Genomic DNA, 24704 nt, shown 5'->3' with positions numbered 1-24704 from the left:
CAGCCATGCCCTAAACTCTGCTAGCCTGGGACCAGTTGCAAAGGCTGCTGCAAGTGATGTGATTAAAACCCAGAGAGATCATGTTCCAGAACTTAGCAACTTCTGGGCCAAGTATTGGATAAGGCTCAATATGTCTTCATGCCTTGCTATAAAATCAGGCACTTAAAAAAATCTTTCTCAGGCTGGCCCCGTTGCCGAGTGGTTAGGTTCACGCACTCCGCTTGGGCAGCGCAGAGTTTCGCTGGTTTGAATCCTGGGCACGGACATGGCACCACTCATCAAGCCACCCTGAGGCGGCGTCCCACATGCCACAACTAGAAGGCCGCACAACTGAAAATACACTACTATGTCCTGGGGGGCTTTGGAGAGAAAAGGAAAAATAGAATCTTTAAAAAAAAAACTTTCTGCTAGGGTGAAAGGAAAAGAGCCCTAAAAGAACAGAAAAGGGGAGCAGAAGCAAAAAATTAGAGTTAAGTGCCCAGTGTCTCTTTTAGACTATAATTGCAGTGACAGTTGCTTTAAAAGTACAGGCAAGGTTCCTGGGGGTGGGATTGAAAATAAAGAAGTCTACCTACCACTCTTAGTTAGAATGAACAAAAATGTAGCTGATTAGTTTTCTTTTTTTATATATTATTGATTGAGTTCAAATGCTTTTTAGCTTCTGTATCAATTATTTGAATTGTCATGGCTGGTAGGCTAATTAAGTTTTCAAAAGACTGATTTGGAAGGGTTGTTAATAGCTTAGAGAAAAGGACTGTATTTCAGAACAATCACTTAAATACATATAGAATACCCTCTATGTGCAAGGGCCTGTACCTGTCCTAAAGGATCTAAAAGCAGTGTAAGACTTCTAATCTTATACACTTATAATCTTGTACACTTATACAAAATAGAGGAAGTGTAAGCATCTTCTCAAATGAATGATTGAATTCTACTTTGCTAGCCTGTCTTTGGATTATCAAGGAGATCCTGTTTGAGACGTGGCTTCTGTCTTGGCCCATATGTGACCCCAAGTTAACCACTTGGCCTCTTTGGGATGTATGGACAGTAGTTGGTCCAAGCCTTAATCATTAGCTTATGTACTTAATTGGTGTATAAGACTCTCTGCTTAGATCACTGAGGCATGAGATTCAGTCCTTACCCACGCAGTCCTGTCCTTGAGCCAGCCCAGGTCAGTGATTCTGTGTCTCTACTCCTATTCTCTGTATGTGTTTGAGAGAGGATTGGATGGAGAGAGACATCACCTTTGAGGGGTTTCATGGACAAGCCAGGCAAGGTGCTTATATGTTGATTTCAACTGCCTTCTCCAATCTGCTTTTGTCAGAAGCCAGTAGGGGTTTGGAGTGGACCATAATAACAAAATGAATGGAGTCAATATCCCTGCCTACACTTAGGCTAACAGTTGCAACTTAGCAGAGCATCTTACTAGTTGCCACCAAGATCATTTTGTGGATGAGGCCTCAAAGGAGAGAGAAGGTAATGGATAGTTCACCTCAAGAATCCTGCTCATGGTTGTGAGAGTGCTCTCAGAGTCCTCTGTCTTTTTTTCTTGAGGCTAGTTGTCCCATCTGGTCCAGTATTCCTAGGGATACTGGGAGCTAGCCTTGGATGGAGCTAGGCCCTTTTTTTCATGGGCATTGTGGAAAATCAGAAAATAGAGATGAGCAAAAATTTAAAAAATTTCCTTCTATCACCCAGGAATTACCATTGTTAGTATCTTAGTGTTTATTCTTCTGAATGTTTGCTATGCATATCTATGTACACATATATGGGGTTTTGTGGGGGGGTTGGTGAGAAAGATTAGCCCCGAGCTAACATCTGTTGCCAATCTTCCTCTTTTTGCTTGAGGAAGAGTGGCCCTGAACTAACATTTGTGCCAGGCTTCCTCTGTTTTGTATGTGGGTCACCACCACAGCGTGGCTTGATGAGTGGTGTAGATCCGTGCCTGGGATCTGAACCCGTGAACCTGGGCCGCCAAAGCAGAGTGCTGAACTTAACCACTACGCCACCAGGCCGACCCCAAGATATATGTATTTTTTATCCATCATGAAATCATATTATTTATATTCTCATATACTCTGCATTTTTAAGTTAACATTTCATTTCAGTAAATTTTCATCTCATCTTGATTTTACCATATTCAGATATCTCCAATTCTATCCCAAATATCCTCTTCAACTGGTTTATTTAAACTAATATACAACCTGGTATGCACGTTGTATGTGATTATTTTCCTTAAGTCTCTTTTAGTCCAGTGCAGTTCATGTCTTTTTCCTTTTAAAATAATAACAACGCTGACTTATTGAGAGACTGAGCCAGCTATTCTGCAGAACAACTTTTGGATGAGCTGATTGCTTCCTTGTGATCTCATTTGTCCCTTTAGCTCCCATATATCCTGTAAACTGGAAATCATATCCAGTAGTTTGATGGATCCAAGTGAAATATTTTTTGATTGAATGCCAAACAGAGATTATATCTGAATTTCATATAAGAAGTCATATCTGGTTGGCCCACTGTTCAAGATGCTTAGATTCGCCATTGGATTAAGATGAGAGTTGATCTGTTTATTGTGTAGTTAGGTTCTCCGTGCAACTACAAGGAGCCTGTGGAGGGTTACTTTGGCACTTTACAAATCCCCAACAGCTATTCACCTGATGATTTTAACCTAATTGATAATCCTTGCCTGAATCAGCAGTTTTACGTGGTTTGCAAAATGATATTTTCTAATTCTGAAATTCCTTCTACATGTATTAGCTGACTTTTTTCTGTAATGTAGACTTAGGTAGAACGAGAGTTACTTGGTTACTCTCGAAGGTAAGATAAATGTATGATTTTTTGGTTTTAATTACCAATTTTTGAAGTAAGAAGCTGTTTTAATGGATACCTCAATAAGTGATAGTTGAGGTTTTACTCTCCCTACCCCCCCTTTTTTTGAGTAGTTTTAGGGACTCACAGATTTTCATTGATATGATTTATTTTGGATAGCTACAGTCTTTGTTGTTGTTTTTAATGCTTAAATTGGTAAAACTTTGGCCAGTGAGAGCTGCTTGTGGCCTTGTAGACTAGGTCTCAGAAAGCGTGTGATGCTTAAGTTGGTGCTATTGCTCTCCCCATTGTCCAGTTCTGTAGTTCGAAACTTTCGCTTTTTAAACCTTCAAATATTTGTTTCTGAGGTGACAGGCAGCTAGCTATTGAATCTAGGAAATGCTTAAGAGAGCCACTTCATATTTCTAGATTAGCACATTGTTATTACAATGCAAACTCCCATCTCAGATGTGCGCGTTAAGGAATTGAGGAATAATTCTAACAGTGCCCAAAATACAACACTTTTATGACAACTTAAAGAGCTAACCAACTTTAAAGATAGGTGCACACTCTGCCCTACGTCTGCAGTTTGCTTTCATGCTTTAATGCCTCTTTGTTTTCTATACACAGATTTCACGGGATATGTATATGCTCAACAATATTTTTCTGCTGATGTTTATGTAAGAAGATTGTGTGTTTATGTTTCACAAACTCAGTACACTTTTTCTTTTAAAATACAAAGCAGTGTGCAGAAGAGTCTCAGTTACATTCCAACTATCCTTGGTAGAACACGTCATTTGGAAAATCATGCTGCATGTCAACAAAGGGGACATAGGCCTGGCACTAAGAGGCCATATTACCACATACAAAGAACTGTTAATGGTATTGTTTGGCAGTGTTTTAAGTATATTACACACTAGCATGATAATTTGCTCCATACATGTTTACTGTGTTTTAGTTTCCTTTTAGGGGAGGAAATATGATCAGAAAGGTCTAGGATAGCCAGGTCAGATGAGACCTTGTAGACCAAGATGTAAGGACTTTGGATTTTATTTTGAGTGAGAAAAGAACCAAGGTTTTCAGAGGAGGAGTAGCATGATCCATCTATGTGTTTAAAAGGGTTATTCGTGTTACTATGTGGAGAATAGACTGGGAGGAAGTAGGGAAAGTTCACAGAGAGAGAATGGAACCAAAGAGACCAGTTAGGAAGCTATTTCCTTAGTCCAGGCTTTGACGTGGGTAGTAGCAGTGGAGATGATGTGAAGTAGTTCTGTTTCAGGCATATTTTCAGAATGGAGCCAATGGAATTTGCTAATTGATCAAAAGAAGTTGCAGATGATGCCAAGGGTCTTGGCCAGAGCATCTGGTGAACAGTTCTGCCATTTACTGAAGTTGGAGGAGGGGTAGGTTTGGAGGGAAAGATCACAAACTTAATTTTGGACATATTATGTTTGAGATGCTAGTTAGATATCTGAGTGATATTGGGTAGGTAGCAGGATACAGAAATGAGGATTTCCTTGGGATGGAAGGTGGGGGAATCAGGGCTTCGAGATAGAAGTTTTGGAGTCATCAGCCACGGGACTGGTTGGGATTACTAAAGGAGAGAACATAGATAGAGGTCTGAGGATTGATCCTTGGGGCCTTCCAACCTTTGGAAATTGGGGAGATGAAATTTCTTCTACGTGTTTTAGCTGGCATTCTTCTGTAATGTAGAGGTAGCTAGAACCAGGGCTGTTTGGTTAGGATAAATGCATGACAAATGATAAAGGTAGGATAAATGCAGAAAATGGGACTGAGAAGTTGCAGTCAGTGATGAAGGAAGTTTCTCTGAGGCCAACTGAAGAAAAAAGTTTCAAGAAGGACAGTGGGATTCCCTGGATGAAATGCTGCCAGTAGATCAAGAGGGATAAGGATTCAGAGTTGATGACTGGATTTCGCGTTGTAGTGGTCTCTGGGAACAAGACAGACAGCGTCTCTGCTTCACATCGCCACCCTCCCCCGTGGACTAAAGACACCAGCTGAGGTTCTTGGCAGTTGCTCTGAAATGCTCCACCTCCCACCACTGTTCAACCTTGACCCCTTTGTGGCCCCTGCTTCCATACTCTGACTTTAGTCCTCACTTTTCTTCTCTTCTCTCAATTTTACACATTTTTCTGACTCTTTCCAGGCTGTTGTACATCTCTTTTCCCTTACAATGCTTCTGATCTAGTTTGTTCCTCTGGTCTGAGCATCTCGTGCTAGCTAAAGTAGAGTTTGTGATCGTTTTTGGTGTGTGTCGTGGACTCCTTTGATAATCAGATGAAGTTTATAGGCTGCTTTCCAGGAGAATATTTTTAGGTGCATAAAATAAAATATATAAGATTACAAAGGAAACCAGTTATACTGGAATGTAGTTATCAAAATATTAAAAACCAATTTGTGTTAAAAGTATATTTGCATCTTTATTAAGGTGTTAAGTAACATATTTTATCAGTGGGCCTAATAGTTATTGTAAATTCAAAGCAGTGATAAGTGTAAATGATATTTCAGTATGCCTGTAGCAACTGTATTACATGAAAATATATGTGGGTTTTTATTAGTGACAGAGTCACAGGTACTATCAATATGAATGTGGCTTGTTGCCATATTCATAATAGAATTAATTTTTACATTGCAGTTTCAAGTTAATGAAAATAAGGATAAAATTTTATTCCCGTGTAAGTCTTGGGTCTTGGGTTAAGAACCTAGAGTGAGAACGTGTAATGCTGGTGTGAGCAGACCACTGACCAGGTCACCAGGTGGAAGAATAAGCCTTGTCTGCCTGGAAGCATACTGCCACTTTGTCCCCCTGGCACCTACTAGGCAACATTCCCCACACGGCGAGAAGGAGTCAGACATGGACTTTGTGCTTTGAGTAGTAGAGTGCCATGGTAGGTTCTTGAGCAGGAATAATAACTTTATAAAATGTCTTTGAAAAAAATCAGAAAACTCGTGGTGAACACTGTCATTTAATGTATGTTTGGCTTGTGCTCTACCAGATTCTTTCAAGATTCAAAAACTGGTCCCCTTGTTCTAGTATAGAAGGTTCCTTCTTTTGCTGCTGTATACTTCTTTCTCTTATTAGCTTGTCCAAAGCTGCCTTAAGACTTACATTCTTCAAGAGTTCGGTTTGAGCAATCTGTCTGCATCCTTTGTTTTATGGAGCAGGAACAGCTGGAGAAGAAAGCTGGTGCTTGTGTGCATTCATTGCCTCTAGGATTCTTCTGCGTTGTTTTCCAGCAAAGGGCCTTGACGTACTGGCAAAAGAATGAGTTCTGATATTCAAGGCAAAAACTCAAAGAAAACCCTGCCCGTTTTTCAATTGGGTTGTGTATTTTCTTACTGCTGAGTTTTGAGTGTTCTTTGGATACTTTTGGATAGCAGTCCTTTATCAGATACCCATTTTGCAAATATTTTCTCCCAGTCTGTTTCTCTGTCTTTTCATTCTCTTAGCAGTGTCTTTCACAGAGCAGAAGTTTTTGATTTTAATGAAGTCCATCTTGTCGATTATTTTTCTTTCGTAGATTATACCTTTGGTGTTGTATCAAAAAACTCATTGTCAAACACAAGGGCACTTAGATTTTCTGCTGTGTTATCATCTAGAATTTTTATAGTTTTGTGTTTTACATTTAGGTCTATGATCTGTTTTGTTAATTTTTGTGAAACATGTAAGGTCAGTGTCTAGGATTTTTTTTTTTTTGTATGTAGATGTCTGTTCATTTATTCTTAATAGTTTCTTTCACAAGAGATTTTTTTTTTAAGATTTTATTTTTCCTTTTTTCCCCAAAGCCTCCCCAGTGCATAGTTGTATATTTTTAGTTGTGGGTCCTTATAGCTGTGGGATATGGGATGCCACCTCAGCATGGCCTGATGAGCGGTGCCATGTCCGCGCCCAGGATCTGAACCAGCGAAACCCTGGGCTGCCACAGCAGAGTGCAGAAACATGACCACTTGGCCACAGGGCCGGCCCCTCACAAGAGATTTTTAAATGGCTAAATAATGTATCTCAACCTTTATCTTTCCAGCCCTCATGGAGTCTGAGTTTTTGATGCTGGTCTCAAGTGTTGGTCTCCCTCACAGTCATTAGATAGTATTATGTGAACTGTTTCCAGCATAATTTCATCTTTTTAAACTGTGTCCAGTAGAAACATACATGACATGGTAGGTCCAATACGAGAGTTTTGTCTAAGAATAAAATAGTGTCTGTTTTGGTACCTCTTTGAAGATATCTAATGTATACTTACAAGCATCAATTCTTAGGGTTCTTTTCACCAGACTAACTTTACATGATATTAGATTACTAAGAAGTGAAAGTATAATTTTTACTAACTCCTCCGTGAAACACATCTGTCGTATTTTTGACACGATAGTTTGTGTCATGATTTGATTTGTCATTCTACTATCCTAGAAGATTTGGGGACATTATTGTATATTCTTTCTTCCAAATCGTGGATTTGGAATGTGTTAAATAATGTTAACTGATATCAGTACCAGAGGGAACTCTGTGGCTTATATTATTCTTATCTGTAATTATACCTTTTTGGCAACTGTACCTCCCCACACCTCATCCTTCCTAGAATTGTCAGCCTGTGGCAAAATTTGTTAAGCTTATTAATAAGTTTATTTGTGAAAAACAGAATAATAAATATTATCAAATACTTTTTCAGCATCTTTTGATGTGATCATACTTTTTAAAATTGTTTCTTACCCTAATACTTTGTTGATAAATTTTCTTTTATTGAATCTGGTAAGGAAGGAAGCTTTCCTTAGGTAAACATGAGTAGATTATGCTGACACACTATGTTACATATGCTGTTTATACTGTGTATGCTGCAATTTTTTTTTCTTGAGGAAGATTAGCCCTGAGCTAATACTTGCTGCCAATCCTCCTCCTCTTTTTGCTGAGGAAGACTGGCCCTGAGCTAACATCTGTGCCCATCTTCCTCCACTTTATATGTGGGACGCCTGCCACAGCATGGCCTTCTGAGCAGTGCCATGTCTGTACCTGGGATCTGAACCGGCGAACCCCGACCTGCTGAAGCAGAACATGTGCACTTAACCACTGCGCCACCAGGCTGGCCCCTGCAATTTTATTTAGTATTTTTATTCCTGTGTTTGAGTGAGATTAATTTGTTTTCTTATTTTAATCCCGCCCCCTTTTTTTTGGTGAGGAAGATTGGTCCTGAGCTAACATCTGTTGCCAATCTTCTTTTTTTTTTTCTTGGTAGAGGAAGATTAGTGCAGAGCTAACATCTATGCCAGTCCTCCTCTACTTTGCACGTGGGATGCTGCCACAGCATGGCTTGATGAATGGTGTGTAGGTCCATACCTGAGATCTGAACCCACGAACCCAACCATCATGCAGCTGTGCTGGCCCCCTTGTTTTAATCCTTTCTGTGTTTTACAATCAATGTCATATAACATGATTTGGGAGACGACAGCTTATACTGGGTAGGTTAGGAATAGTCACTGTCACTGTGATTATTGAATCTGTACATTTGAAGAAATTAACTGATAAATCTATCTAGTAAGGAATTTTTTTATCCTCTGTAGTTTTTAAATAACTTTTCTGCTTTTGCCAATTTAATCTTTTCTTTACATGAATTCGTAAGAGTAATATATGGTAAAAATCTACCTTTTAAACAAGTCTAAAAGTTATTTGAGTAAGCGTAAAATAGAAATGTTTAGTATTAAGAAAACATGTTAAAGTTTCTTTGACAGCCTTCTTTCTCAACGACAGATGGAATAAATGGACACCTGAATTAATTGCATCATAAATTTTACAAAATATGTTTTTGTTGGTGTAACATCCCCAGGGGTGGCAGTAGGATATCTTCTTAGAGTCAACTAAACATTTACACATTCAGACTGGTGAAACTACTGTAGAGCTCCCTGGGCACTACTCTATTCAGAAGCATATAGGGCAGAAACTGCAGCTGGTCAGGAAGGCAGAGGGAGTCCCTGCAGCAGCCCATTAGCAGTTCATGCCTTGTGAACTGCTCTTCTGACAGCTCAGGTTCAAAGGGGTGACATCCACCTTGAATGGTGCAGAGAAGTCCATAGGCACAGTTTTCAGGATCCTCTGCACAGGACATCCCTGATTATATGTCACCACACTCAGAGAAGCACAAAGATATGGCTTCCTCCCAAGTGTCTATTGTATTTCCAGTCCAGATGCAGTTCATGAATTTGGTAATTTCTATCATAAGCAACGTTGCCAAGAAACATATGTGGCATGCTGTCTTAATCAGGTTAACAGGTATTACCCCAAGGTCAAATTCTCATACATAAGGAGAAGGGGTTTTGTTCATCTTTGGTCCACAATCACACCTGCTTAATTTTCACTTTATGGCTTCTTGTTTTAGTACCTTCCTTCAGAAGCTTTTTCTTACTCCAAGAGTATTTTAAAAATCTACAGTTTCTTTCTTTCTTTTCTTCTGTTTTTGTTTTTTTTGGTGAGGAAGATTGGTCCTGAGTTAACGTCTGTTGCCAATCTTCCTCTTTTTGCTTGAGGAAGATTGTCGATGAGTTGTCATCTGTGTCAGTCTTCCTCTGTTTTATGTGGGATGCTGCCACAGCATGGCTTGATGAGTGGTGTGTAGGTCCCCACCTGGAATGCAAACCTGCAAACCATGGGCTGCCGAAGTGGAGCACGTGAACTTAACCACTACGCCACCGGGCCGGCCCCGACATTTTCTTTTAAAACTGGTTTTGTTTTTTACATTTACATAGATCTTAAAGCCACCATTTTCTGTGCAGTGTGAAGTAGGAACCAAAACGTTTTTTTCAAATGGCTACTCAGTTCCAATCATTTATTGGATGATCATTTTATTTTCCTATTGGTTAGAATTGTCACTATTGTCATAGAGCAGTTGTTATTAGGAGACATTTCTTCAAATTAACAGATGGTTGTGTCTATTAAAAATGTGTACTTTTAAAGTAATAACGTATTTATAATCTTATATGATTGTGTATTAGATTGTGTTATTTATATCCTGAGAATTTATAGGGTCAATTTTTTTCTCAAAGAGAGTATGTATAGTCTGACAAGGAGTGTACTTTTTTTCCTAAAGAGAACTATGCCTTATTGAAGGTTGTTGTGCTTATTTAGGTGACCCTACTTTGAAAACTAACTAGTCAGTGTAGTAGAAAGTGGTGAATTAGGGGTTTGAATAATGAGGTTCTGCATTTAGACCTACCACTTCACTGACTGCTATTTTGTGTAAATCAACCTCTCTCTGTTTTTTTTCCTCAGTTAAACTGCACAAATGATAATCCCTATCCTGCCTGCTTCTGGGTATTGTTCAGGATTCAATGGGATAATGGATATAAAAGTACTTTTAATTGGTAAAGCAGTTTAAATGTAAGGAATTATTGCATCTTAACTTTTCCTCCCTTTCTCTTGTAGGTAGTGTTGGTGCTTCTTTTCAGTGCCAGTCCATCCATCACGACCACATTTGTCATGATGACAGTGACAAGGTGAGGTCCGTGTTGATGTCTACCATGGTGAAAATGCATGCTGTCCTTACATTGCTGGATTCACTTGTATAACTCTGGGCATAGGGCCAGGAGAGTGTGACTTGGGGGGCACAGAGTTGAGGTGCAGAAGGCCTTGCTGGTTTGTGTGTCAGATTATTCAATTGCTCCAGAAAAATTGAGGATAATTCCCAGGAGATGGGCTGAACTCTTAATAAACCCTCTATTTTCTTACCCTTATCCTTGTCCCTGTCCCTGTTTTTCCTCTTTTCTTACACAGCCTGGATGGATTCTCCTAATATACGGACAGGTGCTCCCAAAGTTGATAATCATCTCAGCAGTTTGTGTCTGTTTCTGGTTTGAAATATCCCAGACTTTCTGATTTGGTTTGTTTTTATAGTTGATTGTGCTAGATTATGGTTTCTTGTCAGACTTACTTTTTTTTTTTAAGGTCTGTTTCCAAAGCCCAATTTAAGTGTTGAGGATTGAGACTGGAACCTGTCAGATTCATGCAAAAGAAACCTGCTTAGGGCCTGTTTTGTTTTGTTTTTGTTTTAAATCAGGTCCAAACTCTTGGTGGTTTTGTTCATTTTGATGTTTTGCTTCCGTTCTTTTTCTCTCTAAAGAAATCTGGTCTTTGGAGACTTTCCAGCACTCATCAGCACCCTTGATGGCCTGGCTCTTGCGGTAGATACTCATGTGGGCTTGGTGTTTGGAACATCTGGCTGCTGATGTTGGATGGGCTTAAATTTAGTCTTTTCCATAATCAGTTTCCAGTGGCGTCTTTGCAGGAATGTTTCACTCCCTTGGTAGTTTCCTCAGGCCAACCAATCCGAGTGATCTTTCTCTCTGCTGTTTTAATCAAGAGCCTCCTCCCTCATCCTGTTGGAGCTAGATCAAGAAGTTGGTTGATCATTGGGATTTTTCAAATGGCTTTCTTTGTTCTGTGTGTTGATCGTTCTGTCTTTGTGAGCTTTGCTTACACAGATTTCAGTCTGTTTACAGAGTGGTATGCTTTTAGCATTCCAGAGTCTTTTTTATTATTACAGTAATCTGGAGGCATGGGTTTAATAACCTGTAACTTCTTCTGGAGTCAGTCCACTGAAAGAGACTTCTAGACTTTATAGTTGATTCCACAAATTAAATACACCACAGATTTTAGAAATGAGCATTTGAAAATAAGAGTGATAGTAGAAGGAAAAGGCAAAATCATTTTAGGTCAGTAATATTACAAACAATTGTGTTTCATAATTGTGAAGATGATTTTGGGTCAAATTTTCCTTCTCCTGCTAAATATAACATGCCTCTGTTCATTTGTTCGTTTATGGTGGAGAAGCCAAACTGTGCTGTGTTCTGTCTCCAGGTTTAGAGTCTGGAGATCAGATTTCTGTTCATCTCTGCCGGATACTTTCCATCTACTTTTTAAAATGCTTTTCCTCCTAATTTCAGAATCTTTGTATGATTGATTTTGTGCTTTTAGCAGATGAGATTTTTCCTGAAATTATGTGGGCAAGAAAGAGAAGTTTAAGGAATTTTGTCATTTCATCAGCAAATCAAAGAACTGTCAGGAACTGCTCTCCTCTGTCTCCTGCCTACCATGCATGTGCTTGTGATTGTTTCCCAGAGGGAAATGGAGACAATGAATTAGGGTTTCTTGACTATGTATTTATAATTTATTCAGCTGATTCAGTCCGCAAGTAATATTTATTGATTGGCAGCTATTTGTCTAGGCACTTGGGGAATACATCAGAATAAAAACAAATAAAGATTGCTGTTTTTTTCATGAGTGTACAGCCTAACTGGGGGAGGCAAACAATAAAAATAAATATAATACCTGAATTATGTAGTATGTTACAATAAGTGCAGTGGGTTAAAGAAAATGCAGAGCAGAATAAGTGAGATACAGACTACCAACAGTAGGATGTTACGGATTGAAGGGTCATCAGGCATCATTCTGGGGAGGAGAGTGGTGGATAGCATGCTTAAAAGTCAGAGCTCTATGTTTGCAACAGCTTCTGACTTCTTTCTTTCTGTAACAAATAGGTATTGGTTTTACAAAAGCAAAACCAAAAATGAACCTGCTCCCCTAATACATAGCACTTGGATTTGTGCACAGTGTGCACACACTCTTTCTTTCCCTCTCTCTCTTTGAGAATTGAAGAGATTGTAGAGCACAGATATCCAGCCCCCTTTTTGAAATAAACTGGGAAGCTGTTACCCCACCGGGAGAAATGACTTATTCAGGAGTCATCTTCTATCCCCAATACAAGTCATGTAAAATAATTGCTTAGCTATTCTGAACACATTATTAAAACACACGTTGATGCTTTGCTTATTATCCTGACTTTACATCCAGGCATAGTCCATTTCTCAGATTTGGGAACAAAAGATGATTTTTCTTGAAAGTTGCCTCAATTTTAACTAATCCATGTGTGACTGGGGATGGAACCAGGGATCAAGCAAGGAGAAAGAGGACTAGTCCCTTTGTTGGGCCCCCTTCTACAGCCTTGGAAGTGGTGACAGGTCCCTAAATTCCATGGCTTTGCCTGTTGTCCCACTCAAGTTTCTCTGCTGATATACATTAGCTTGTAGCCTATAGTGCTGGAAAAAGCTGATTCCAGGCCTGAGGTTTGCCATTAAATATTGTGAGTTGCAAACTCTCATGTTATCAGTTTATATTGGACGCAGCAATTCACACAAGCCCTCCATCAATATTTTTATGTTCATTCACAGTACCATATCTCCTAATTTCCAGGTAGCCAACACTTATGTATTTATTATATATCTGAGTATTTACTACAGTCATGCACCACACAATGATGTTTCATTCAATGATGGACCGCATATACAACCGTGGTCCCATAAGCTTATAATGGAGGTGGAAAATTCCTGCTGCCTAGTGACGTTGTAGCCATCATAATGTCGTAGCCATCATAATGTTGTAGCCATCTTAATGTCATAGCCATCATAATGTTGTAGCGCAATGCATTGCTCGTGTGTGGTGATGTTGGTGTAGACAAACCTACTGTGCTGTCAGTTATATCAAAGTATAGCACATACAATTATATATAGTACATAATACTTGATAATGATAATGAACAACTATGTTACTGGTTTATGTATTTACTGCACTATCCATTTTAACGTTATTTTAGAGTGTACTCCTACTTATTAAAAAAAGCTTACTGTAAAACAGTATGCTGTGTTATATCGGCAGCAGCCTCACACATCTCGTATTTACTGTGTCTCTTGATCACATCATTTCTCTTCTGCCTGATTTAATCTTGTGGTATTTTGTTCATCATGGCCCCTAAGTATACAAAATCTACTGTTAAGGTTGCCAATAAAAGGCTACATGGAGTGATTGACCTGGAAATGAAATTAAAAGTGATTAAGGACTGTGAAGGTAGAAAATCAGTGATGGTTATTGCTCACTAGTCAGACATGTCCTATTTCACCATAGCTACGATCTTGAAGAAGAAGAAAGAGACAGACGCTGTTAAAGGATCTGCTTCATTGGAGGCACTGTGACTAACAAAAATTGAAGAAGAGCCTATATCAGACATGTAGAATCTTCTAATGATCAGGATTGAAGACCAGGCACAGAAGCCTATCCTTCTCAGCACCATGACAATCATGGCCAAAGCAGAAAGTTTGTTTGCAATGTTGAAAGAAAAGGTTGGACCCGACTATGATGCCAAATTTGCTGCTAGCTCTGGGTGGTTTAAATGACTCAAGAATCATTATTCATTACATAATGTGAAAGTGAGTGATGAGTCTATGAGTATTGATGTGAAGGCAGCTGAAAAATTTTTGGAGATTCTAGATAAGCTGATGGTGGAAGAAAGTACTTGCCAGAGCAAATATTCAGTATGGATGAAACCTCTCTGTTCTGGAAACAGATGCCTGAAAGGACTTTATCCATCAGGAGACCAAGTCAATGTCAGGTTTCAAGGCTGTTAAGGACGGGATAACAGTCTTGCTTGGGGGCAATGTTGCAGGCTACAAATTGAAACCCTTTGTGATCTGGCACAGTGAGAACCCCAGGGCCTTCATGCATATCAGTAAGCACACACTGCCTATGTACTACAGGAGCAATGAGAAGTCATCGATGCCCCAGCTTCTCTTCCAGGATGCCCTCCTGAATTGCTACACCAGCGAAATGGAGAAGTGCTGTTTGGAGAATAACATGCCTTTCAAGATTTTGCTTATTTTTGATAATGCTCGCAGACATACTCCTTTTATTGATGATCTTCATCCTTATATCAAAGTGGTGTTTCTCCCTCCAAACACTACCTCTTTGATTAAACCAATGGATAAGGGAATTGTAGCAGCTTTTAAGGCCTACTACCCTAGGAGGACCTTTGCCCAGGCTGTTGCTGCAACCGAGAAAGACACTGAGAAGACACTGATGCAATTCTGGAAGGATTATAACACCTATGATTGCACCAAGAACCTTTCTTGGGCTTGGGGTGATGTCACCAAGGAATGTATGAATGACTTCTTGAAGAAGACACTTGAGGTTTGTCCGAGACTTCAGAGGATTTGCCATTGAATTGGCATTTGCTGCTGAGGTGGCTAACAACTTGAAGCTGTGTGTGGATGAGGATGACATTGAGAGGTCCTAGAGGTGGTTCCTGATGAAGTGGCTGATGAGGAGTTACTGGATCAGGAACGCATGGCTGAAGAAGAGGCAGGAGAAAAGGAAACTGCAAGAGAAAAACAAGAACCCCCAAGAAAATTCACACCTGTGAAGGGTTTATCGGAAGCTTTTGCAGACCTCAACAAACTCCTTAAAAAGTTTAAAAACATGGACCCCAACACCGAAAGGTTTTCATTAATAGACAGGAATGTTCATGGTGCATTATCTGCTTACAGGCAAATCTCTGACGAAAAAAAGAAACAAACCAGGGAAACCACTGTGGACATATTTCTGAAAAGAGTGACATCTCCTTCAGAAGAGCTTCAGGCAGGTCCTTTAGGAGGTATTCCAGAAGAAGGCATTGTTATCATAGGAGATGACAACTTCATGCATGTTATTGCCCCTGAAGACCTTCCAGTGGGACAAGACGTAAAGGTGGAAGGCAGTGACATTGATGATCCTGACCCTGTGTAGGCCTAGGCTAATGTGGGTATTTGTGTCTTAGTTTGTAACAAAAAAGTTTTAAAAATTAAAAAAAAAAAAATTTTAATAGTAAAAAGCTTATAGAATAAGAATATAAAGAATACATCATACAGCTGTACAGTGTGTGTTTTGAGGTAAGTGTTATTACAGAAGAGTCAAAAGTTAAAAAACTAAAGTTTATAAAGTAAAAAAGTTACAGTAAGCTGAGATTAATTTATTGTTGAAGAAATTTTTTTAATAAATTTACTGTAACCTAAGTTTACAATGTTTATAAAATCTATAGCAGTGTACAATAATGTCCTCAGTCTTCATATTCACTTACCACTCACTCACAGACTTACCCAGAGCAACTTCCAGTCCTGCAGCACCATGCGTGGTAAGTGCCCTACGCAGGTGTACTATTTCTTAGAATCTTTTCTTTTTAATGGCTGTTGTTTTATGCCACTGAGTTTTGAGTTTGAGGGTGGGTTTTATTTTTTTGAGTTCATAATTCACATTATTGTGAAATTTCAGTTGTACGTTATTTCTTGTCTGTCACCACATGAGTGCTCCCCTTCACCCCCATGCCCACCCCCACCCCCTTTCCCCTGGTAACCACTAAACTGTTTTCTTTGTCCATGTGTTTGTTTATACCCCACATATGAGTAAAATCATCTGGTGTTTGTCTTTCTCAGTCTGCTTATTTTGCTTAGCATAATACCCTCCACATCCATCCATGTTCTTGTAAATGGGATGATATTGTCTTTTTTTCTGGCTGAGTGGTATACCATTGTGTATATTTACCACATCTTCTTTACCCAGTCATTGTTGATGGGCACTTGGACTGTTTCCGTGTCTTGGCTATTGTGAATAGTGCTGCAGTGAGCATAGGGGTACATATGTTACTTTGGATTGTTGATTTCAGGTTGTTTGGGTAGATACCCAGTAGTGGGATAGCTGGGTCATATGGTATTTCTATTTTTAGTTTTTTGAGGAATCTCCATACTGTTTTCCATAGTGGTTGCACCAGTTTGCATTCCTACCAGCAGTGTCTGAGGGTTCTCTTTTCTCCACACCTTCTCCAACATTTATTTTTAGTCTTAGTCATTATAGCCATTTTAATAGGTGTAAGGTGGTATCTTAGTGTAGTTTTGATTTGCATTTCCCTGATGATTAGTGATGTTGAACATCTTTTCATGTGCCTGTTGGCCATCTGTATATCTTCTTTGGAAAAATGTCTGTTCATCTCCTGTGCACATTTTTTGTTTGGACTTTTTGTATTTTTGTTGTTCAGTTGTGTGAGTTCCTTATATATTATGGAGATTAATCCCTTGTCAGGTATATGATTTGCAAATATTTTCTCCCAGTTGGTGGGTTGTCTTTGTTTTAATCGTAGTTTCTTTTGCCTTGCAGAAGCTCTTTAGTCTGATGAAGTCCCACTTGTTTATTTTTTCTTTTGTTTCCCTCATCTGAGAAGACATGATATTCAAAAAGATCCTTTTAAGTTTGATGTCAAAGAGTGTACTACCTATATTATCTTCCAGGAGTTTTAAGGTTTCAGGACTTACCTTCAAGTCTTTGATCCATTTTGAGTTTATTTTTGTGTATAGCATGAGATAATGGTCTACTTTCATTCTTTTGCATTTGGGTGTCCAGTTTTCCCAACACCATTTATTAAGGAGACTGTCTTTCCTCCATTGTATGTTCTTTGCACCTTTGTCGAAGATTAGCAGTCCGTAGATGTGCGGTTTTATTTCTCAGCTTTCAGTTCTGTTCCATTGATCTGTGCCTGTTTTTGTACCAGTACCATGCTGTTTTGATCACTATGGCTTTGTAGTACATTTTGGAGTCAGGGATTGTGATGCCTCCAGCTTTGTTCTTTTACTCAGGAGTGCTTTAGCTATTCAGGGTCTTTAGTTGCCCCATATGACTGTTAGGAGTCTTCTATTTCCGTGAAGAATGGCATTGGGATTCTGATTGGGATTGCATTGAATCTATAGATTTGGGTAGTATGGACATTTTAAGTATGTTTATTCTTCCACTCCATGTGCATGGAACCTCTCTCCACCTCTTTGTGTCGTCATCTATTTCTTTCAATAATGTCTTATAATTTTCATTGTATAAGTCCTTCACCTCCTTGGTTAAATTTATTCCTAGGTACTTTATTCTTTTTGTTGCGATTGCAAATGGAATTGTATTCTTGAGTTCTCTTTCTGTAAGTTCATTATTGGAGTATAGAAAAGCAACTGATTTTTGTAAGTTGATTCTGTACCCTGCAACTTTACTGTAGTTGTTAATTATTTCTATTAGTTTTCTGATGGATTTTTAGGGGTTTTCTGTATATAAGATCATGTCATCTGCAAACAGCGAGAGTTTCACTTCTTCACTCCCTATTTGGATTCCTTCTATTCCTTTCTCTTGCCTAATTGCTCTGGCCCAAACCTCCAGTATATATTGAATAAGAGTGGTGATAGTGGGCATCCTTGTCTTGTTCCTGTTCTCAGGGGGATGGTGCTCAGTTTTTGCCCATTGAGTGTGATGTCGGCTGTGGTTTTGTCATATATGGCCTTTATTATGTTGAAGTAAGTTCCTTCTATCCCCATTTTATTAAGAGTTTTTATCATAAATGGCTGTTGGACTTTTCAAATGCTTTCTCTGCATCTATTGAGGTGATCATGTGGTTTTTATTCCTCAATTTGTTCATGTGGTGTATCACATTGATTGATTTGTGGATGTTGAACCATCCCTGTGTCCCTGGTATGAATTCCACTTGATTATGATGTATGATCCTTTTGATGTATTGCTGAATTTGGGTTTCCAAAATTTTCTTGAGGATTTTTGCATCTATGTTCATCAGCGATACTGGCCTGTAGTTTTCCTTTTTTGTATTGTCCTTGTCAGGCTTTGGTATCAGTGTTGGCCTCATAGAATGTGTAAGAAAGTGCTCCATCCTCCCTAATTTTTTTGAATAGCTTGAAAAGGATAGGTCTCAAATCCTCTGAAAGTTTGGTAGAATTCCCCAGGAAAGCTGTCTGGTCCTGGGGTTTTGTTCTTTGGGATGCTTTTGATTAGTGTTTCAATCTCTTTCCTTGTGATTGGTCTGTTCAAATTGTCTGTTTCTTCTTGACTCAGCTTTGGGAGGTTGTAAGAGTCTAAGAATTTATCCATTTCCTCTAGGTTATCCGTTGTGTTGGCATATAGTTTTTCGTAGTATTCTCTTATAATCCGTTGTATTTCTGTGGAGTCTCTTCTTGCTCCTCTTTCATTCTGATTTTGTTTATTTGAGCTTTCTCTCTTTTTTTCTTTGTAAGTCTGGCTAGGGGCTTGTCAATTTTGTTTATCTTCTCAAAGAACCAGCTCTTTGTTTCATAGATCCTTCCTACTGCCTTTTTTGTTTCAGTCACATTTATTTCTGCTCTGATTTTTATTATTCCTCTCCTTCTGCTGACTTTGGGCTTTGTTTGTTCTTCTTTCTCTAATTCAGTTAGGTGTAATTTGAGATTGCTTATTTGGGATTTTTCTTGTTTGTTAAGATGTGCCTGTATTGTGATGAATTTCCCTCTTAATACAGCTTTTGCTTTATCCCATATGAGTTGGTATGGCATGTTATCATTTTCATTTGTCTCCAGATATTTTTTGATTTCTTCTTTAATTTCTTCAATGATCCATTGCTTGTTCAATAGCATGTTGTTTAGTCTCCACATCTTTGTCCCTTTCTCAGCTTTTTTCTTGTAATTAATTTCTAGCTTTACAGCATTATGATTTGAAAAGATGCTGGTTATTATTTCAATTTTTTAAAATTGATAGAGGCTTGCCTTGTTTCCCAACATGTGGTCTATCCTTGAGAATGCTCCGTGCGCACTTGAGAAGAATGTGTATTCTGCTGTTTTTGGATGGAGTGTTCTATATTTAAGTCCAACTGGTCTAGCTTTTCATTTAATTCCACTGTTTCCTTGTTGATTTTCTGTCTGGGTGATCTATCCATTGATGTGAGTGTGGTGTTGACGTGTCCTACTGTTATTGTTTTTCCTTCAACTTTTTGTTTGCATTCTCTACTTGGTTAAAATAAAACTAAATTGTTCTGATTATCTATGGCTGTGTAGTTAATTACCCTAACACTCAGTGGTACAAAGCATGTCTTTTAGTATGTTTCATGGTTGTAGGGTTTCCTGTGCTCAGCTGGGTGGCTCTTGCCTGCAGTTTCTAATGCAGTGCAGTCAATTAGTAGCTGAGGGTGGAGTCATCTCAACGTCCTCACTCACGTGTCTGATGGTTGATGCTTGCTGTCAGCTGGGACTTCAACGGGGGCCCTCAGCCTGAGCACCTGTATGTAGTGTCGTCTTCCTCAGAGCATGGCAGCTTGATTCCAAGAGTGACTGTCCCAAGAGGACTAGGCAGATGCTGTGTGGCCTTTTATGACCTAACTTCAGAAGTTACAAAGCATCACTTGCACCTCAGTCGCAGGCCTGCCCAAATTCAGGAGGAGAGGGAATATTGGTCTCACCACTGGGGAGAAGAGAATGAAGGGTGGGAGGACTCATCATGGCCATCTTGGAAAATAAAATGTGCATACTATATATATACATGAAACATCAGTTAAAATGGCTACTTACCACAACTAGAAGGATCCATAACTAAAATATACAACTGTGTACTGGGAAGATTTGGGAAGAAAAAGCAGGAAAAAATGGCTACTTAATGTTCCACCATAAGGATACGTGGTAATTTATTTAACCTGTCTTTAGTTGTAGAGCTTTAGGTCATTTTAAAAAAACTATTGTGCATTTATTCATTCAGCAAATATTTATTAAGTGCTTACTATGTGCAGGGCACTGTTGAGTCACCAGGATACAGTGGTGAAAAGAATGACAAGGGACTTATTTTTTGTGAAAGAGGTAGAAAATGAACTGTATATTTAAAGCAGTAAATAATTAGATACTGTAAGTGCTTGCCTAGTAATTGGCAGTTGGCTACTCTAGATTAGATGTTAGGGAAGGCCTTTAAGAAGGTGACATTTGAGCTAAGATCTGAATCAGAAGAAACAAATCGTGAAAATCTGGGCTAGGAGGAGAACATTCAGGGACAGGAAACAGTGCAAAGGCCCTAAGGCTAGAAAGATGAGGCAAACAGAAGGAAGGCTGATGTGCATAGCAAGGTGGATGAGGGTGGAGGTGGTGTGAGATGAGGCTGAAGAGGCAAGCACAGGCCAGATCATGTAGCTCTTGATAAACCAGGGAAAGAAGTTTAAATTTTATTCTGCCTGTTATGGGAAGCCTCTGGAAAGTTTTAAGCAAAGGAGTGACATGATCTAGTTTATATTTTTAAAACATCCCTTTTGCTGCTGAGATGAGATTTTTTTTTTTAATTGTGGTAAAATACACCTAAACATAAAATTTATCATGTTAACTATTTTTAAGTGTGCCGCTCAGTAGTGTTAAGTATATTGTTGTGTAGCCATCTCCAGAACTCGTTTTTCTTTCAAAACGGAAACACTGTACCTATTAAACTCTAACTCCTCATTCTCCTCTCCCTCCAGGCCCTGGCAGTCACCATTCTACTTTCTGTCTCTATGAATTTGAGTGCTCTATGTACCTCATATAAGTGGAGTCATACAATATTTGTCTTTTTGTGACTGGCTTCTTTTACTTAGCGTAATCTTGTCAAGGTTCATCCATGTTGTAGCATGTGTCAGAATTCCCTTCCTTTTAAAGGCTGAATAATATTCCATTGTGTGTCTATAACAGATTTTGTTTACCCATTCATCCAAGGATGGACACTCCAGTTGCTTCCATGTTTTGACTGTTGTGAATAATGCTGCTAGGAACATGGGTATACAAATATCTCTTTGAGACCCTGCTTTCAATTCTTTTGGGCATGTACCCAGAAATGGATCATTTCTATTTTTAGTGTTTTAGGGAACCACTATACTGTTTTCCAAAGTGGCTGTACCATTTTACATTCCCGCCAATGGTGCATGAAGATTCTAATTTTTCCACATCCTCTCCGACGCTATTTTTTTAATGGTAGGTAGCCTGATAGTTATGAAGTAGTATCTCATTGTGCATTTGACTTGCGTTTCTCTACTGATTAGTGATGTTGAGCATCTTTTCATGTCCTTGTTGGCTATTGTGTATCTCTTTGGAGAAATGTCTATTCAAATCCTTTGCCCATTTTTAAATCAGATTTTGGTTTTTGTTCAGTTACAGGAGTTCTTTATATATTCTGGCTATTAACCCCTTATCAGACATATGATTTGCAAATATTTTCTCCCATTCTGTAGGTTGCCTTTTCACTCAGGTGATTGTGTCCTTTGTACAGAAGTTTTTATTGTGAAGTAATCCAATTTATCTACTTTTTTCTCTTCTTGCCTCTCCTTTTGGTGTCATATCCAAGAAATCATTGCCAAATCCAGTGTCATGAAGCTTTTCATCTATGTTTTTTCCTAAAAGCTCTATGATTTTAGCTCTTACATTTAGAATTTTTACTCATTTTCAGTTAATTTTTATATGTAATGTAAGGTAAGGGTCTGTCTTTATTGTTTTGCATATGGATATCCAGTTTTCCCAATACCATCTTGGAAAAGAGTGTTCTTTTCCTATTGAATTGTCTTGGGACCCTTGTCTATCATTTGACCACATATGTACAGGTTTATTTCTGTGCCATCTGTTCTATTCCACTGGGCTATATGTCTGTCTTTATGCCAGTACCACAGTGTTTTGATTACTGTAGCTTTCTAATAAGTTTTGAATGACCTATTTCTTGAGCCTAGATTACCAGAGTAGAATTGAATCAAAGGATATGAACATTTTTCAGCCTTTGTCTCTCTTTATATATTTTTTCACATATTCAGATGCATCAGTTTATGCTTCCATATGAGAATGCCTGTCTCACTTCCTTTTCACATCATTGAATATCAGCCATACTGTCATTTACTTTGTGACTATGATTGATGAGGAATGTGTCTAATTGTTTTAATGTGTATTTCTTTGATTACTACTGAGGTTGTATAGCTTTTCATATATGTTCATTTGTTCATTAGTCATTGTATTGCTTTTTAAAAAACTGTCTTTTGCATATTTTTCTCTTCTTTTGGGATATTCCTATTTTCCTATCACTTTATATGGGAACATTAATCATCTTTTGTATTTCCAAAAAAATTCCCATCTTTTAATTTTTAATGAATTTGTTCCCCCATACAGAGATTTAAAATTATTTTGGGAGCAAATCTATTGGTATAGTTCTTTGAAATATATTTCATAGCTTTGATATTTAGGACATCTGTCTCCATTCAGATTATTTACCTACATTTTCTTAAAGTTTTCTGAATTTTATATTATACTTTCTGAGCTATATGGTATTATGTGACCCAATGTGTCTTTAAATAGATTCTCTCTTTGTCTTATTGTGAAATAGCTGAGGTAATTAGAAATACCATGTAATGATAGTTGTTTTGAGATTATTTGACACTCTTTTGTTGGTCTTTGAAATGTCATTGCCTGCTAAGTTTATTTTGTTTTTATTTGTAAGACACTTGTAACAGGAACAAGCAAGCAGGCGGGGATAAACTTCAGCTCCAGTGGGAGCTAAGATTTTATATTTGCTCTACAAAGAGTTTTCCTGCTTTAAGTGTTTTTATTTAACGTTATCATTTCTGTTTGGTGGTGTAAATTGGAATTCTGCCCAGGTAACACACTTCCTTCTTTGACTTAGATAAAGTCTGGAAGGCCTGTTGAGTGTGGCACAGGCAGAAGAGTGCAGGGTTTGTAGAGATGTGCCATGCTATCACAGTGTCTTTGCAAAACTACCCAAGTTAGTCAGGATCCTAAAAGTGTGTCATCAGTGGAAGCAACCATGAGGGCATTGGCAGTTTCAGTGAGCTGGTCACATTTCATAAATGCAAAATGTTAGAATTCTGTAGCAGGGGGTGTCATCCAGTACAAATTGTCCACTGTGCAATCACGTGAGATCCCCACCCGGGATCCCTAGAGAATAGTCTGTTCCTCATCAAACATGGTGGAAGTTATAAGCTGTTCATTTGGTCTGACCAGCTTAGAGAACATTCTCATGTTTCTTGCATCTCAAACATTTTAAGGCCCTCTCACATTCCCATGTCCCTTTTCAGCAACTGCTTTTTCATTGTCCTCCCCAAGATGAAGGAGCTGGTTGTCTCTGATTCTCTGTTTTTTAATCAGTGCTTATTACCATCATTTAGTTATTTTCTTGAAGCACTTATGTATGTATAGTCGATGTTCACTGACTTTTTGGGTCATATTTTCCTTTTGTGCCCAATTCTTAATGATTTGAGCCCTTGTTCCTCTTCACTACAGTTGACCAGTTCTAGCTGGCTTTCCTCCCCAGGTGTTTCTGGGACATGCTGGGTGTCTGTTCCCATGGTTGCTTGCCCTCCCAGCTAGCCCTTTGACTAAAGGTTTCCTAAGTGCTGCTGTTCTCACCAGTGTCACTTTGGCTCCAGTTTGGGCCCAGTTCCTAGGCTACTGCATTTAATAAGACCATAGTCAAGGCCCGGGGATTTAATAGGAGGGAGTAATGACACAGAGGACGTAAAGGTGGATATGAAATCTGATGGCTGTCAGAACTCCTGGCCCAAGTTTTGTTTTAGGGCTTCTCTCTCCCTGGTCCTTGGCCTTCTGCTGTAGGTAGAAACAGCCTATCTTCCCTCAGGGATGCCCTTACACACTGCTGTTTCTCTTTTATAGTTAACTCCAGCTACTTTAATTTACTGTTGGATGGAGTAAAAAGTGGTGCCACTTTTGGGAAGGCAATTTAGCAAGATTTCTCAAAATTAAAAAACAAAAAGGCCAAACCCTTTCAAGCCAGCAGTTGCACTGTTAGAAATTTACCTTCATGAGTATATTTTCAAGTGTAGACCAAACTATATATATACACAAGAATATTCATTATATTTTTATAATATCAAAACACTGTAAACAACCTAAATGTAATACATGATTTTAAAAGTTAGAGATGGGTCATCCCTAACAATGAACTAATAGGCTCTTTTGAAAAGAATAACCTAGATCTGTATGTGGTTAACTTTTCTCTTTGCCTGTGGCTATCCAGTAGACTTTGTAAAACTATAGTATTACACTATGATTTGCCCCGAGATTAAGCTGCTGGAGCAGTTTAGAATGAGAGTCATAGCAACTAGAATTGCTCCTAAGATGTGCCCTGTTTGCCAGAGCAGAATGAACAAGGTGCCTTTAAGATCTCTGCTTCAGAGGGATGTGTTCAGGCAGGCCCTGTGGCAGAGTCGGCTCTTTCTTATTGGCCCTGCTCCAGA

At 38.7% G+C, this 24704-nt stretch overlaps 1 protein-coding gene across 4 annotated transcripts in view; it reads left to right on the top strand.

The window, feature by feature from the left end:
* RNF38 (ring finger protein 38) overlaps positions 1-24704 on the top strand; it is a 161324-nt gene that overhangs the window by 68211 nt on the left and 68409 nt on the right. For 3 of the 4 annotated variants that reach the window (XM_070595742.1, XM_070595741.1, XM_070595738.1), the window contains exon 2: positions 10232-10302. The exons of the other annotated variant lie outside the window; for it this stretch is intronic. In XM_070595742.1, coding sequence (XP_070451843.1) covers positions 10232-10302 — 71 coding nt within the window. The remainder of the gene's footprint in view (positions 1-10231; positions 10303-24704) is intronic. 4 annotated transcript variants of the gene reach the window in all.

The sequence above is a fragment of the Equus przewalskii genome, chromosome 26 (genome assembly GCF_037783145.1).
Source record: "Equus przewalskii isolate Varuska chromosome 26, EquPr2, whole genome shotgun sequence".
NCBI classification, from domain to species: Eukaryota; Metazoa; Chordata; class Mammalia; order Perissodactyla; family Equidae; genus Equus; species Equus przewalskii.
This window is presented reverse-complemented; position numbering and strand designations above follow the sequence as displayed.